This window comes from Daucus carota, chromosome 1, assembly GCF_001625215.2.
Source record: "Daucus carota subsp. sativus chromosome 1, DH1 v3.0, whole genome shotgun sequence".
Lineage (NCBI taxonomy): Eukaryota > Viridiplantae > Streptophyta > Magnoliopsida > Apiales > Apiaceae > Daucus > Daucus carota.
Window position 1 is genome coordinate 22465543 of NC_030381.2, and position 14676 is coordinate 22480218.

Consider the following 14676-nt stretch of genomic DNA (forward strand, 5'->3'; position numbering starts at 1 on the left):
AGGGAAAGACAATGGCAAGAAAGCTGGTGAATGCTCCGAAGCCACCAAAGGAACCAGAAAACAAAGATGACTATCTCTTCATTACAAATATTGAAGAATTTTCAGAGCTTGAGCTGGATTTGGATGATTTACAAGAAGTGAGAGGAATTGATCAAACATCCAAGCTACCTGAAAGACTTGCTTTTTCATACAAGAGTAAATGAGATGTTGTCTGGCCTATTCACAGAGTACTCAAGACTGAAGGATTCAGTTCTCTCACCAAGATCTTCGCAGCAATGAAAAGAACTTGAGGTTTTACACCCCTACCCAAGCAGATGGAGCTGAAGAGAATTCAAGAAATCAGAAATGAGTGGAATTCTGATGATAGCTTGCCTAGAAAACTGAAAATTTCCTACACTAGAAAGATGATTCATCATGAGCCAACTCCTATCATGGATTTTAGGGACAATCAAGGTGTTAGGAGATTTTTCAGACCTAAAGATCAACTTAAAGCTGCTAGCATCAAAACTCTGAAAACTCTATAGTCCAAACTCAACAGACAAGACAGTGATGAAGAATGGTTCTACAGGATCTTCCAGAAACAGATTGAAATTCTTGAAGAAAAACTTAAGTCCAGAAGAAGATCTTCTAGGAATAAGTGAACTGCTCAGTGTAGAGGAGCAATATCATCTGTAAACTTTCTATCTCTTGCATTTAAATTTTGTACTTTATTTTATTTTGTGTTTTGTTATCATCAAGTGTAAAATTTATGTCTACATCTTTTTCAGTCATAAACTGGGGGAGATTGTTAGGAATCAATAATTTGGATGATAACATAAACACTGTGTAACATGTTTAAATTGGAATCTTTATCATTTTGTCACTTGTAATTGTTATGTTACTTGTCTTGGGAATTATCAACGGATGGATAGAATAGGATGGCTAATTTTAAATATCCAATTCCATGTAATTTTGTCTAAGTGAAGGATATTCAACTGATGAGTTGTATCAATTCAACTGATGAAGAGTGCATTATGTTTCAACTGATGAAGACAAAACTTTCAACTGATGAGACTAAAATAGTGTTCAATCGATAAAGTCTGTAATTCATTCGATGGATGAGGGAACTTTCAACGGATAAAGCAAATAGCCATTGAAAGTGACAAGAGCTCAATTCTGACAAGTCATATGGATCGAATTACACTAAAATGGACATGATAGCCTGATTAGGACAATAAAGAAGAACCAAAAACATACTTATCTTATGCAATGCAATCTGGATCAAATCAAGAAGATTGTCAAATATGAAGACATCACAGAAGACATGCATAAGACAAAGTTGTGCATCATAGTTTCGTTTAGAGTGCAAATTTTGTATTCTAGTTAAACTTTGTAAGCTTAGAGTATATAACCAAGTTAGTAGTATCAGTTGAACTTGTTCAAATATTCTTGTAAGAAAAACCTGAGTGTTAGAAACAGTTCGAGTGTTGAACCTGCAGCTGTGAGAATTGTAATCAATCCACAGATTCTTCTATATAAAATCTCACGGGTGGATCATTAAATCCACCCGTATTTTTAAATACTTGGAGTTTTTCTATATTGTTGTTTTGAGTGTTATTGTTCTTGAATCTTTTATATTTGTAAAAGATTGTATTCAACCCCCCTCTACAATCTTTGTGATTGTCAGTGTAACATAAACATTCTTGATTAAATTAATGTTGTTTGTCGGTTTCAGTGCAATTATGACGGATACTTGGAGATCGCCTAATAATTGAAAATTTTAAATTTTAAGCGGTTAGTTCGTGAAATCTGTAATGAAATGAATAGTAAAATTGCGCAATTTAGTATACAGCTGGTTACCAATCTCGACTAAATTATGTTGTCTGTCGGTTTCACTGCAATTATGACGGATACCTGGATCTTTATAGATCGCCTCGTAACTGAAAAATTCAAAATTTAAATTGTTAGTTCGTGATATCAATAATATTATAAATAGTAAGATCCGGACAATCTAGTATATAGCTGGCTAATAATGTCGATTAAATAATGGTGCTTGTCGTTTTTAATGCCATTATGACAAGTACCTGAATCTTTGGAACGCCCGCTAACCGAAAAAATTCAAAATTTAAGCGGTTAGTTCGTGATAGCTGTCATTAATAATACTGACAAAATACGTTACTAAATCGGATAGGCTATTATAAACTTTAAAATATTAACCATATTTTGACAAATGATATATAATATTAAAATTTTAAAACAACTTTGTATAAATGTATTAGCCGGGCACCTAGGTAGTTCATTATAAGTTAAAAAAAATGATTTCCAATTATAATTCAAGCAGGTTAATAATATTTACGCCATGTTATCTATTTAATTGGTCCCAGGCTTATTTTAATAAAATTAAATTAATGGGTATTGGACTTATATGCATGGCCCAACATTTTACTAATATTTTCCATCGAAAGTTTGAAGGAGGGCCCTCCCGCCTATAAATACAATAGTGTGTGTGGACACACACACAAAACAATATTATAGCCGTATTGTCTCTCTGGTGCTCTCAACATTTCCCCTATATCTTTGAGCTTGTTTTCTTCACCCAAATTCAGTGCTCTCGGAGCTCTGAACACGTGAAGTAAGCTCACATATCCATTGCTCTTATATATGTTTGTGTTTATGTGGGTGTGTGTGTTTCTTTGTGTGTATTCGTTGGTTTCTTGTTTGATCTTTATGTTTTGATTGTTCATAAAAATCCCATCTTTGTGTAAAAGATTTATCTGTGTTTTGTTGGTTATTTGATTTTGTGGGGAGGTGTTTATGTGTTTAGATCTTTGTTGTGTGGTCTTTTTTAAAAGTTGGTAGCTTTTTGGTCTTAGAGGGGCTGAATTAAGGTGTTGGAAGATTGTTTTTTGTTGTGTGCAATCTTGTTTTGTGTGTTGGTGGTGATTCTTGGTCAAATTTTTGGATTTTGCAAACAGGGATGCTATTCTTTTCGAGAAATATTTGAATACATGATTTGTTGTTGTAGTTGTGTAGATTGTTGTCTTGATTGAGATTCTGTTCAAGTTTCAAGAATTTCATTAGAATGAGGAGGCATGTTGATACTTGTTACATGTTTTAGATTTAAAGATTGAGAATTTGATTGTGAAATTGGTCTATGGACTTATGTGTTGTGAATTATATAACAACTCTGTTCAATTCAATGATTTCATTGAATTAAATGAACATGGAGGCTATTCACAACAATTTTAAGTGCAATTAAACTAATTGTTGTTGTTAAATGTTTTAGATTAAAAGATCGAGAATTTGATTGTGAAATTGGTCTGTGGACTTATGTGTTGTGAATTATATTACAACTCCGTTCAATTCAATGATTTCATTGGATTAAATGAAAATGGAGGCTATTCACAACAATTATAAGTGTAATTAGACTAATTGTTTTTGTTACATGTTTTGATTAAAAGATCGAGAATTTAATTGTGAAATTGGTCTGTGGACTTATGTGTTGTGAATTATACAACAAATCTATTCAATTCAATGATTTCATTGAATTAAATGAACATGGAGGATATTCACAACAATTATAAGTGTAATCAGACTAATTGTTTTTGTTAAGGTCAATTAGATATTGAAATCCTCACATAGCCATGCCTCCATTAAGGCTGAACCCTCCACCTCTTGTTACCAAGAGAAGAGGGGTTTCTGTGCGGCTACAGTGCTACGGATTGGAGTGATTTATTTAATGTGTTTGTTGTTGTTGCTCGTTCATTTGTGTTAAAGAAACCTCGTTTATTTTGTAGTTAAAATCTCTGACTCTTTTAATTGTTTACTTATTTTGTTGACTCCTAGATAAATCTAATTGTGAGCGATTAGCCTCATGCTGATGGAAAATTAGTTTTGCTTGTGCAAATTCTGCTGAACAAAGCTTGTTGATGCATTAGATATGTATATAGCATCTATTTTCAGTTTTCGATTCTCTTGTACATTTATATGGCATGTATAATGAACACATTGCAGAATTATTGTTTCTGTTGTTAGCTTTGCTTTTTATCATTCCTCGAATTTGTCACTTAAGCGTATTCTTTCATACACAAATGTGAATGCATATATTAATTCCTTTATTAAAAATGCAAGTATACCACTAGAAATGAAATACAGAGTATAATGTTGACCTTTACTACTGGCATGTGAAATAGTTATGTAACTGTATTGCTTAAGTCGAATATCATGTTATGTTAAACCTATTTCTAATCTGGTAGCTTTAGATTTATGAGTTTCACTAACATCATGGTGATTGTTTTGGTTGCAGGCAAGCCAATATTCTGAAAAAGATACAACAATGAACAAAGAGAATATAATGGCTTCTAACTCTGAACAACCCAATGTTCGAATTACAAGAGTAAGAGCTAAATCATTGGGGACTGTAGGAGGATTACCTGCTTCGAAGCCTCCCGTGATAAATGACCAGAACAAAGTTGCAGGACCAGATTCAGAAAGAGCAGCGACAGATGGCAGCAATGCCACTGTTGGTTACACTGCTTGTCCGCAGGATAAGAAAAGGGGTGCTCTCCAGGATGTCACTAATATGTGCCACAAAAAGTACAATATAGACGGAAGCGGAGCTCAGGTAATGATAAGCTTAAATAAAAACTCAGTGTAATTATGTTGACCATTATGCCTTTGGTATCAACTACATCTTTACTTTATATACATCATCATTGGATTTTGAGATACTCATATTTTGTAACAAGCTTATGATACTTTCTATGATATTTGAGATAACTTACTGTTAATTTTTCTGGTTTAGCAATCCTATAACCAGGCTGGAAATGGTGTGGCGGAGAGGAACACCAAGCCTGTAACTGGAGTTTTCAATCATCCTCATATTCAACAGGGTAGAGAAGCTCGTGTAACCAAAGAAAGTACACAAGGAGTGCAAAAAGTTGGTAATTTGGCAGTGCACGGGCATGGTTCAGCTGATCCGATGGCTTCAAATCAAGCTTCTGTTTTGCAGGCTCAATTTGGGAGACCTTTGAGACAAGGTGGTTAGTAATTCTGTTATTTTATTTATTGTCTTATAGCCATGCTGCACACATCTAGACAGTTTCCAGTTCAAATACTTGTAGAAATCAACTGTAATAGTCCTCAAATCTCAAGTTCTTATACTAGAATGAAGTGTCAAACACATTAACATTATTCAAGCATATAGAAAGTGTTTGACATGGATATCTAGGAAAAACTTATATTCTGTATTAACCAAGTCTTAACGAAACTTTGTCTATATTATGCAGAGGTGGTTCGGCAAGGGATCAAAGGTGAATCATCTAATGGCCTGCATGTCACAGATATTGATTCAAACTACAAAGATCCTGAGATGTGCGCCATTTATGCCCCAGCTATATATGAAAACCACCGTGTGAAAGAGGTTCGTATAGCTAGTACTTGATAGAAGTAGCCCATAGCTGTTTACATGATATAACAGGGTACGGGTCTGGAAATTATTAGTGTCTCTTACACCAATTGGTTTCACACTTATTAATATTTGTTGCATCTACGTAATACTTATAAATGTAACCCTTATCTTTATTATATCTCAACTGATTAGTAGTTTGACATTACAATTTCTCTCATTATTCGATGTACTTGCTAGTCATCTGTCATCCATTAATTCTTTCCTTCTTCTGGAGTAACAGTAGACTTGCATAGGTTTATTCGATTATTTTTGTGGTTACTTGAAAGCTGAGACGAAGTCTTTTTAACTTCTTTCTCACAAATAATAATGTTCTGCCTTGTGCTAATCTGCTTAATTTGATTGATACTCCTCTTCTCAGCTTGACCGCAGACCATATTTTGGTTACATGGAGATGCAGCGAGATATCACCCACGTAATGCGAGGTGTTCTGATCGACTGGCTTGTGGAGGTTACTGCTCACACTTTATTGGCAACTGTTGGATTTTATATTATATGCCATTTTTTTTGCAAGAGGAAAAGATATCTAATTTTAGGGTTTAACAGATTGTTTACAGTGATTTGATATAACTTATAAGTTACTATGTGCACCCAACAGTTGTCTTTCCACTGTGCTCAACTACATCTATCAGTTTGGTGAAACATGACATCTATGATTCTTTAAATCAGATGTGTTTGTAGAAACAATCTATGAGCTAAACAATTTCTTGGGGCTTTTGCATGGTAAATCTGGAAACATATTTACAGTGTTTTTGGTGAATCCAATTAAGTGCGTGTAAAATGCCACCACTTGTCCTAAACAGCTTAGAGAATATTATGGTTTTGCGCTAGATTTTCATTATATTATATATCTACTGGTGTGCTAATACCTTTGGCTATATCTCTGTGTCTGACGATTTTGTGTCATTCCTTTTCTCTTTAGACAAAGTTCTTTTCATATATTATCCATAAATAGCATTTGTTTGTTGTACATAAAAGACCCCCTGCAAGTGCATTAAAATGCAATCCTTATGTCTTCGTGATGACTGTGTTTTTATTGCTATATGGTCTAATGAACACTTGGAAACATAAGAGTGTCTGCTATGGCTTATATGTTTTTTAACCTTCATCTTCATCATATTCATTTTCAGGTCTCGGAAGAATATAATCTGGTACCAGACACACTTTATCTGACTGCTAATCTCATTGATCAATTTCTCTCCAGAAGTTTCATTGAGAGACAAAGACTTCAGCTGCTTGGTGTTACGTGCATGCTAATTGCTTCGTAAGTTCTGATCGCTCTTTACAACTTTTTTTTTTCATAGTGAAAGACCATCGAACACCACTTCTTTCTGTAAACAAGACTTTTCATTATCTGAATCACGCTTGCACGGGAATTAGACAATGTGAACAATATAACAGTTACTACTTAGAACAGTGAATATTCTGAAGTCACCCAAATTAGTTTAATTCATGTAAATACTGTCTTTTATTGTAGATTATACATGTAGTGCCCTCCAATTATTAACATATGTGAACTGGCAAACTATATGAGTGCGACTAGACTCTTCCTAAAGTCTGTAAACTTATCTATGGATAATTACTTCCTTATATTTTTAGTTTACTTGTTTTATAAGATTAGTTAAGAGATTTGGAACTTATTCGGGTAGCCAAAAAGAATTCTCTATAAAGTTTAAAAGTATACTGCCTAACTTTTAATGTTTTACTAATTATATTTGTAATTTACACATACTCATGCCTCCATTGAGGCTTGAGCCCTGACCTCTTATTGCCTACAGGAGAGGTATTAATTAGGCTGAAGCCAAGGAATCATTTCCAAGATTCAGGAACCTTTGTTGTCTGGTGTATCCCCAATTTGTCTGTGGTGTACTAGTCATGTGCTATATATGCTTGAAATCATCCTTTGTAGGTGTATTCCATGCACAAGCATTCATGCTTTACTTGATGAAAACGATTACTTTGAAATTCAATTGGCTGTTTTAATGTTTTACTTGATCTTCTGACATATCCTTGTTTACTTGAAGAAAATTTGAAGAAATTTGTCCACCCAGTGTGCGAGAATTTTGCTACATCACCGACAACACATACAAGAGGGATGAGGTTTGTCTTTAGTTATTCTTTAAAACTTAAAATCATTGTTTTGGATGGTATAATACTTTCTAGAAAAGAGAAATTGTGGGGAGAAACAAGGGGGTTCAGGAATTAAGGCAGCTTCTAGCTTTGTTGCTGAGGCTGAAATTGGTCTATTGATTTTTCTGAAGCATGAGTCAGCAATTGAATGTATTTATCTGCAATTTCATTTAACTCTTTTCTGAAGTCATATTATTTAAGTTCTGTACTCAAGGTTAATACCTAGTGGAATGTTTAATATCAAAATACCATTTTCAATAAAAAGAGTACTCTCCACAAATCCAAAACCAGGTCTTCTGCAGGCCAGTACTTCATTTGTTTCCCCATTAATTTCAACTTCCACTAAAACTTATAATCAGCTCATATAGAAAATATTAGATTTTATATAATATGTCTGTTATTTTGGAAGTAATCATTATCACCATCTATTATGTGATTTTATTAATGTTTGAATCATGGTTATGGCTATATGGCAGGTGTTGCACATGGAGAGCCAAGTTTTGAACATTCTGGGATTTCAACTAGCTGTTCCCACCACCAAAACGTTCCTAAGGTGAATAACATATCCTCCTCGACTTTTGTGATATAACTAGCTTAAACTCCTAATAATACATCTCAATTCTGGTTACAGGAGATTTCTTCAAGCAGCACAGAGCAACTATCAGGTATGGTAATTTGCAAAAACAAACCTGGTATAGAGGTTATTACCAATGTCATCATTCAAGTTAAGATAGTTATCTTTTTTTTTTATGATCTTCAGGCTCCTCGTGTCCAACTGGAATTCTTAGCTAACTATTTAGCAGAATTAACTCTTCCGGAGTACGGTTTCCTATGGTTCCTTCCGTCCCTTATTGCTGCAGCTGCTGTCTTCTTGGCTAGATGGATGCTTGATCCGTCAAGCCAACCATGGGTCTGTACTCTTATGCGCATCCTCTTCCATTTTTATTTGGTTTTTTCTTTTATTGCTAAGTTGTAACTTTTTCTTTTTTTTTATTTAGCAAAAAAAAAAGTTGTAACTTTTTCTGTAATATCCAATAACCCCGAGTAAACTTCCTGCAGAATCCAACACTGCAGCATTATACTAATTACAAGGTCTCAGATCTGAAACTCGCCGTGTTTGGACTGCAACAGTTGCACCTCAACACCAATAACTCCCCGCTGAAAGCTGTACGTGAGAAGTACCAGCAACCAAAGGTAACAGATTCTATCAACGCTTTGATTTTTGAGCAACTAATATAAATTTCTAATAATCAAGTAGTTTGTGTTTTATTACGGGCTACTTTTCTTATGCGTTTTTTTTTCTCTTTTACAGTTCAGATGTGTCGCAAATTTCCCTATACCAAAACCTCTCGAGGAAGCATTCCAGCAATTTTAAACCTTTCCGGTCTCGGCAATGATAGATGTCGGCTTTCTATCCTAAGTCTCGCTTATTTTCCGTCAACAATAAGTTATCTTTCAGTGTTCTCCCTTGGTGTTTTTTTTATCTTCCAGTCTTGTTGTAATGTATGAAGCCCTGGTTCTGCCGGTGCCTTCAGCTTAACGTTACCGTTTTTCGGGTTGTTTGGGAACTTTTCATACAAGTGGAGAGAACAATACATTGAAAGTGTAGCAGTTTGAAAACTAAGGTTTTTTAGACTCTTGTTTAAACCTTGCAGGCTTTTTGGAATAAATCCTTTATTTGGTGTTTATGGCTTTGATAGTTGATTCATATGGGATTTGCCATGATAGTTCCTTGCTATTCTTTTTTGTTATTTTAACTAGTCAGATATTCAATGCATCAAGTTTTTATATATGTGAAACTTGATGGAAATACTTGATGAAAGATGCAAGATGCATCTGCTAAATGGTGGAAGGGCGTCATATTAGCCTGTTAAAAGGCTTCACAATATGACTGAATCCTGATGCATTTGCTAAATGGTTCAGAAGGGATACGCATAAATGCATATCTTGTGGAATAATCAGCCTCAGAGCTGAGATTCATAATGGGAGATTTTGGTTCATCTTCACAAAGAGGTACCTACACTTTCTCTTTCTCTTCAACTTGAATATTTTTAGTACAAAAAATACATGTATGCGTTCTGCGACTCAGATACAGGTACATACGAAAAGTCTCACTAAAACGGCTACTGAGCTACTGAGGATAGTGCACATTCTAAGATGTAGACTCGTGCTTCTAAAGTAGATGAAACAAATTTTTACATTTCCAAAAATTCCCTCAACTTACTATTTGGCTACAAAAGACTTTCTAATAGATATTTGAATTACAGATTACAGAGATTATACAGATAACTAAAAAGTAATCAGTCAACCTAGTGCCGGATGTCAGTTCCTAAAACCCACTTCACAATTCTTATCACTCTTTACTGGAAACCAAATAGCACTTCACTTGGGAAAAAAACTATATTAAAAGGTTACAACAGTCTCTGAATTCTCATTCATCGGACAAAAAGTACCAACCTATGAGCATTTTCCATATCCTGGTTTATCAAGTGAATAAAGGGCCAACTCAAATACATTTGGACTACTGCAACAGATCAGAATGTCACCGAAGATAAAATATTTGTTACGGAGATACCAAGACAGCTGTGTTTCCAGAAATTGGTTGCTGACTAGCTGCATTCTTTATGCGCTTCCATACTTCTTTCCGCTTTTCTGTCTCTACCTTTAGTTTAGATTGTTCCTCCTTGAATTGAGAATGGCAGTTAAGGAACAGTGCGTCATCCATCTCCGAGAACATTTTTCTCACATTGAGAGTTAAGTTAAGAACCGAATGGTTCCAATGACTTTGTGCATTATTTTCTAGGGCAGGGAATATAATTGGCAGGATCACATGCCTATTATGTGCAATTAGGTTCATAATCTGATCATTGTTCCAGAGGAACAGTGCCCTCTCAGCCACCTGAGACGAAAAAAGTGAGCTAATGAGAAAGTGTGTCTATAACTCTCTGTAACAAGTAAAGGATAATCCACAACTCAATATTTGTTTCTGTACAAGTGCTTGGCACTATACTTTGATTTTCATAATTTTTGTACCCCTTCACACATTAAAAACTTCTAAGAGTTTAGTGAGCTAAAAGTTCTATCATTTATTACGTAAAGTGGTACTATTAAAATCCACAGTTTAAATTGGAGCACATCACTTGGCCAAAATGACACCTGGAATGTGTCTCTCATAATACAGTCTTCTCTTTTTCCCTGACAGTTATATAATGAAACCTGACTTGAGAAACAATTCAGTCTACTGTGACCTAATCACCAGACCCAAGGGTAAAATAAATATACCTTACATGTGTGCAGGCCACTCAGCTTAACCTGTTTGGTAAATTATTGCAAAACAGAATATCATAGGCTGTGGGTTCCACAACATATGAGCATTAGGTATTTAGGCGCAATACGAAATTTCCTCTTTATTATCCCAAGTATCTGGATTGATAAATCGCTATACAGTGATGCCATCAAGTCATCAACTAAAACTGGACACAACTTTTAAGCAACACTAAGCACTATAAAAATGCCTAGTAGCCAATAAAAAATTGGTTGGTTTGTTTTTAATGTATAAGATTTTCGGTTTGGTTATGGTTTGTAAAATGAAAAACAAACAAAAATTATGGTTTGGTTGGTTTTACGGTTCTGGCCGGACTGAAACACCCGGTACTCAACCCCTAACTGTAGTAGATATAAGAATGAACCGGACTGAAACACCCGGTACTCAACCCCTAAGTATAGTAGATCTAAGAAATAACGTGAGAGTCAACAATGATGAAGTGAAATTTTGTGTAGAGATACCATAGAACATGTGGTATTTCCAAGAATTTTTTTCTTAATTGCTTCTCAACCACACTTCTGTAGTCAAATAAAATCTATAGCAAGGATTTACGCTCCATTAAAATATGGAAATACTATTCTTCGATTTGTCTGTTGAATAGTAAAGTGGCATAGGTTACCTAATTTGGCTTAAGTATTTTGACTAAGGTCTTATATAGATTGTATCATTTGGTGATAATTATATAATATGAATGTATCAAAACCGGACAAACTTTGTAACAAATGGAAGATATATAAAGCAATTGAAAGAATTCTTAACATACCTGAAAATGGTAACTGTTGATGCAGTATCCAATCCGCCAGAATAATGGACTCATAATTTTCTGGAATTCCGCCATATTGATTGTTTCAAGAATCTCTTCTATCTCACCTAAGAACATAACCTCCTTCTGGCTATTGGTAATTGGCCAGTATTTCAACAACCCGTTGATGACCGTGCTGGCTAACTTCGGCTCCTTTTCAATGAATTGCGTGACACAATATGACAACTGCTGAAAGTAAGCTCCTAAAGACTTTGGCTTGTGCAGAGGAATCAATGCTCTCCATAGAAAGATCTTGTGTTCCTCCTTCAAAGGTAATGCAAATCCAGTAATCACACTGCCGAAAATCTCTAGCAACTCAGCAATCCCATTGCACCGATCAGCTTCATTTACAAACCGATAGAAGATATGGCTGATGTTCTTGCGAATGAAAGGCCGATGCACCATAAACTTCCCATAAATCCGGTGCATAATAGCTTTCAAACAATCTCGTTCTCGAGGATCCTCGGAATTAAATAGATCAAGCAATTTCAAGATAAACGAATGATTAATATACTTTTTGGCAACCTTAGCTTCCACGGAGGAAGAAGTTACAAACTTCAGAAATATATCATACACTAGCTGCAAATGTGTCCAAGCAGGATCAAATGTAGGTTCGTCGTCATCATTTTCACCATTTTGCGTATTGGATCGATAATTTGGTGGGAAAACTCGAAACAAGTTAACAGAACACATTTTGCACATTGCTAGAATTGCTGGCTCGGTATATCTTTGAGATCCAGAAGACACAAAATCTAGAAGCTCAATCAATGTAACACGTTTGAGATCTTTCTCATTAGTATTCTTGGTTGGATCAATAAAATCAAACACCACACAGCATAGACTTAACTTACTGATAAAAAGATTCATTTTTTCCGAACTAGGAACATCTTTAAATGGCAAAAGGGGCTCAATTCCAGACATCAGACCAGCAGGAAAAACTGCTGATGATGTTCGTTTAACTAAGTTTGATCGGCCAGCACTCGTGTTTCCACTGCTTTGGCCAACAGAACCAGCCTCACTTCTCGGAGTATCAACAGATTCAGATTTCAGTGACTTCTTAGGAAGTTTACTAAGAAGTTGCTTCCACATTTTGAATGCAGTAAACTACTACAGCTATGAGCACTCAAGTCAAAGTGATTACCATTGATTCCACAAATATATATTCCCCACAAAACCCTTAAAAGGGGTGGCCCAAAACCCTAAACCTTATGTCAAAATTGGTGCAATAACTCAAGATCTGCAAGAAAATGCCCTAGATCCGCACTCCAATCCACAACCCCATTTCAATAAGAACAATATCTTGAAAATGTGGACCACAACAAAGCTTCCAAACGAGCATATCAAATTATCTATTCCCAAGCAATATAAGCCCATTCAACACCAACAACTTGTACTCTATAGATATCATTCACCAACACCAAAGAGGGCAAGACACACACATAAATAATAACCCAAAATGAAAAGAAAGTTCAGATCTTGATATCAGAAAATGAACCTGAGCCACCACCTGAAGCAAAGGTCTTCACCAAGATGAAACTCCAAGAATTGCAAAACTAGACGATGACCCAGATGCTAAAAAGTACCAAAGATGCAATCTTTTTCATACACAGAGGGACAGGAGATAGAAATTTCAAATTATGATTGCAAAGCTGAGCCTTTTAAATTAAAGAACTCAAAAAGAAAACTATATACATATACATATAGAGAAAGACAGGGGAAAAGCAAACACAAGGAAATTTGACAAGTGGGGTACAAAAGTTATAGATTCAAGAACTCAAAAGATCAACAAAGAATTAAAAACAATAGTTGGAACATGCATATGTTGTCTAGCTAGAGAGGGGTGGGGGGGGTGTTATCTAATGTTGTTCTTCTTCTTCTGCACCATTGAAAAAGGAAGAAAATAAAGAAAGATTTATTGATTGCATTATAGACTTTATTTCTCGATCCAAGAGATGTTTATGGCGTTTTCTTAGACAATGCAGGTGAGTCTCAGGTGCATAGACTAGGCGACAATTGTTATTATTTAATACAAGGATTTTGACAAAAATATATTTTCAAAACAATATAGAATATTGCTCCACTATAAAATGTTTGAATTTAAGAAAATATGTCATGGCTTCATGTGGCACTGTGCATGTATGTGTATGTGAGTTATTATTATCACCGTAGTATATAAAGCCTGAAGGCCTTTTAACAGGTTAATTACTGATAGGTCCTCCTGAATGGGGCCGTATTTACAAAGCTTGCCACTACTGTACATAATGAATACCGTATACACTGCACGTGTAAGCTCCTCCGTTCCTTTGCTTTCTTTACAAGTATGTTGAAAACGTGAGACAGCTGTAGATGGACACCGACTGTACCTCCTACACCTGTTTCTGCTCATCTACTCTCCATTCTTTTTGTGTTTCAACCGGTCATAAAATACGCCCCCCCTTAAGTGATTTTCGAATTGTCATGTTTGATTTAATTTAAATTTTTTTATTATTTATCTGTAAAATAATTTTATAACTAAAATTTATTTTTTATCAATATTATTAATATGATATTAAAAATACAGTAATTTATCTTCTAAAGTAGTTTTTTTTATAATTTATAAAATCAAGTTCAAAAATAAAAATATGTTGTTAAAAAAATTCTAACATTTCAAACTTCTCATAACCACGATAATAAATTATCAATTGTCTTATAAATTTTTTATAATAAACTGTACAAATAGGATAATTGTGAGAGTGTTCTGAAAATCACCGATTTAAGTGATTAATCTCCTATAATGTTGCCGGCCGATTCGATTAAACACTATAAATTTATTTTAATCGAAATATATATAAGAATTTATTAAAATTTAATACTATATCATTTGAAATATGAACAATGGAATTTATGATATGATAAAGAAATATTTATTAATAAATAACCAATACACCACCTAAGTAATTATAAATCTAGAAATTGGAATTACAATACGGAGCC

The 14676-nt window shown here is 34.6% G+C and overlaps 2 protein-coding genes across 2 annotated transcripts; one reads left to right on the forward strand and one right to left on the reverse strand.

The window, feature by feature from the left end:
* Positions 1-4315: 4315 nt before the first annotated feature.
* LOC108219245 (cyclin-A2-2) lies at positions 4316-8815 on the forward strand. Its single transcript, XM_064082850.1, has 10 exons — positions 4316-4603; positions 4784-5021; positions 5268-5401; positions 5808-5897; positions 6577-6710; positions 7471-7546; positions 8053-8129; positions 8208-8241; positions 8337-8486; positions 8636-8815. Exons 1-10 carry the CDS (start codon positions 4316-4318, stop codon positions 8813-8815), a joined length of 1401 nt encoding a protein of 466 aa, XP_063938920.1.
* A 1324-nt stretch (positions 8816-10139) lies between these two features.
* Positions 10140-12792, reverse strand: LOC108198652 (serine/threonine protein phosphatase 2A 57 kDa regulatory subunit B' kappa isoform). The gene is made up of 2 exons (XM_017366429.1): positions 11665-12792; positions 10140-10475 (listed from the first exon to the last, which is right to left on the reverse strand). Exons 1-2 carry the CDS (start codon positions 12790-12792, stop codon positions 10140-10142), a joined length of 1464 nt encoding a protein of 487 aa, XP_017221918.1.
* Between the last annotated feature and the right edge of the window lie 1884 nt (positions 12793-14676).

What these genes read in the sequence shown, in the direction of transcription:
- LOC108219245 (XM_064082850.1), top strand. Translation starts at nt 4,316, where the DNA reads ATGAACAAAGAGAATATAATGGCTTCTAACTCTGAACAACCCAATGTT. An exon ending in ACCACCAAAACGTTCCTAAG is followed by an intron (nt 8,130 to 8,207) that starts GTGAATAACATA and finishes TTCTGGTTACAG; the next exon opens with GAGATTTCTTCAAGCAGCAC. An exon ending in ATCCGTCAAGCCAACCATGG is followed by an intron (nt 8,487 to 8,635) that starts GTCTGTACTCTT and finishes AACTTCCTGCAG; the next exon opens with AATCCAACACTGCAGCATTA.
- LOC108198652 (XM_017366429.1), bottom strand. Translation starts at nt 12,792, where the DNA reads ATGTGGAAGCAACTTCTTAGTAAACTTCCTAAGAAGTCACTGAAATCT. An exon ending in TCAACAGTTACCATTTTCAG is followed by an intron (nt 10,476 to 11,664) that starts GTATGTTAAGAA and finishes TTTTCGTCTCAG; the next exon opens with GTGGCTGAGAGGGCACTGTT.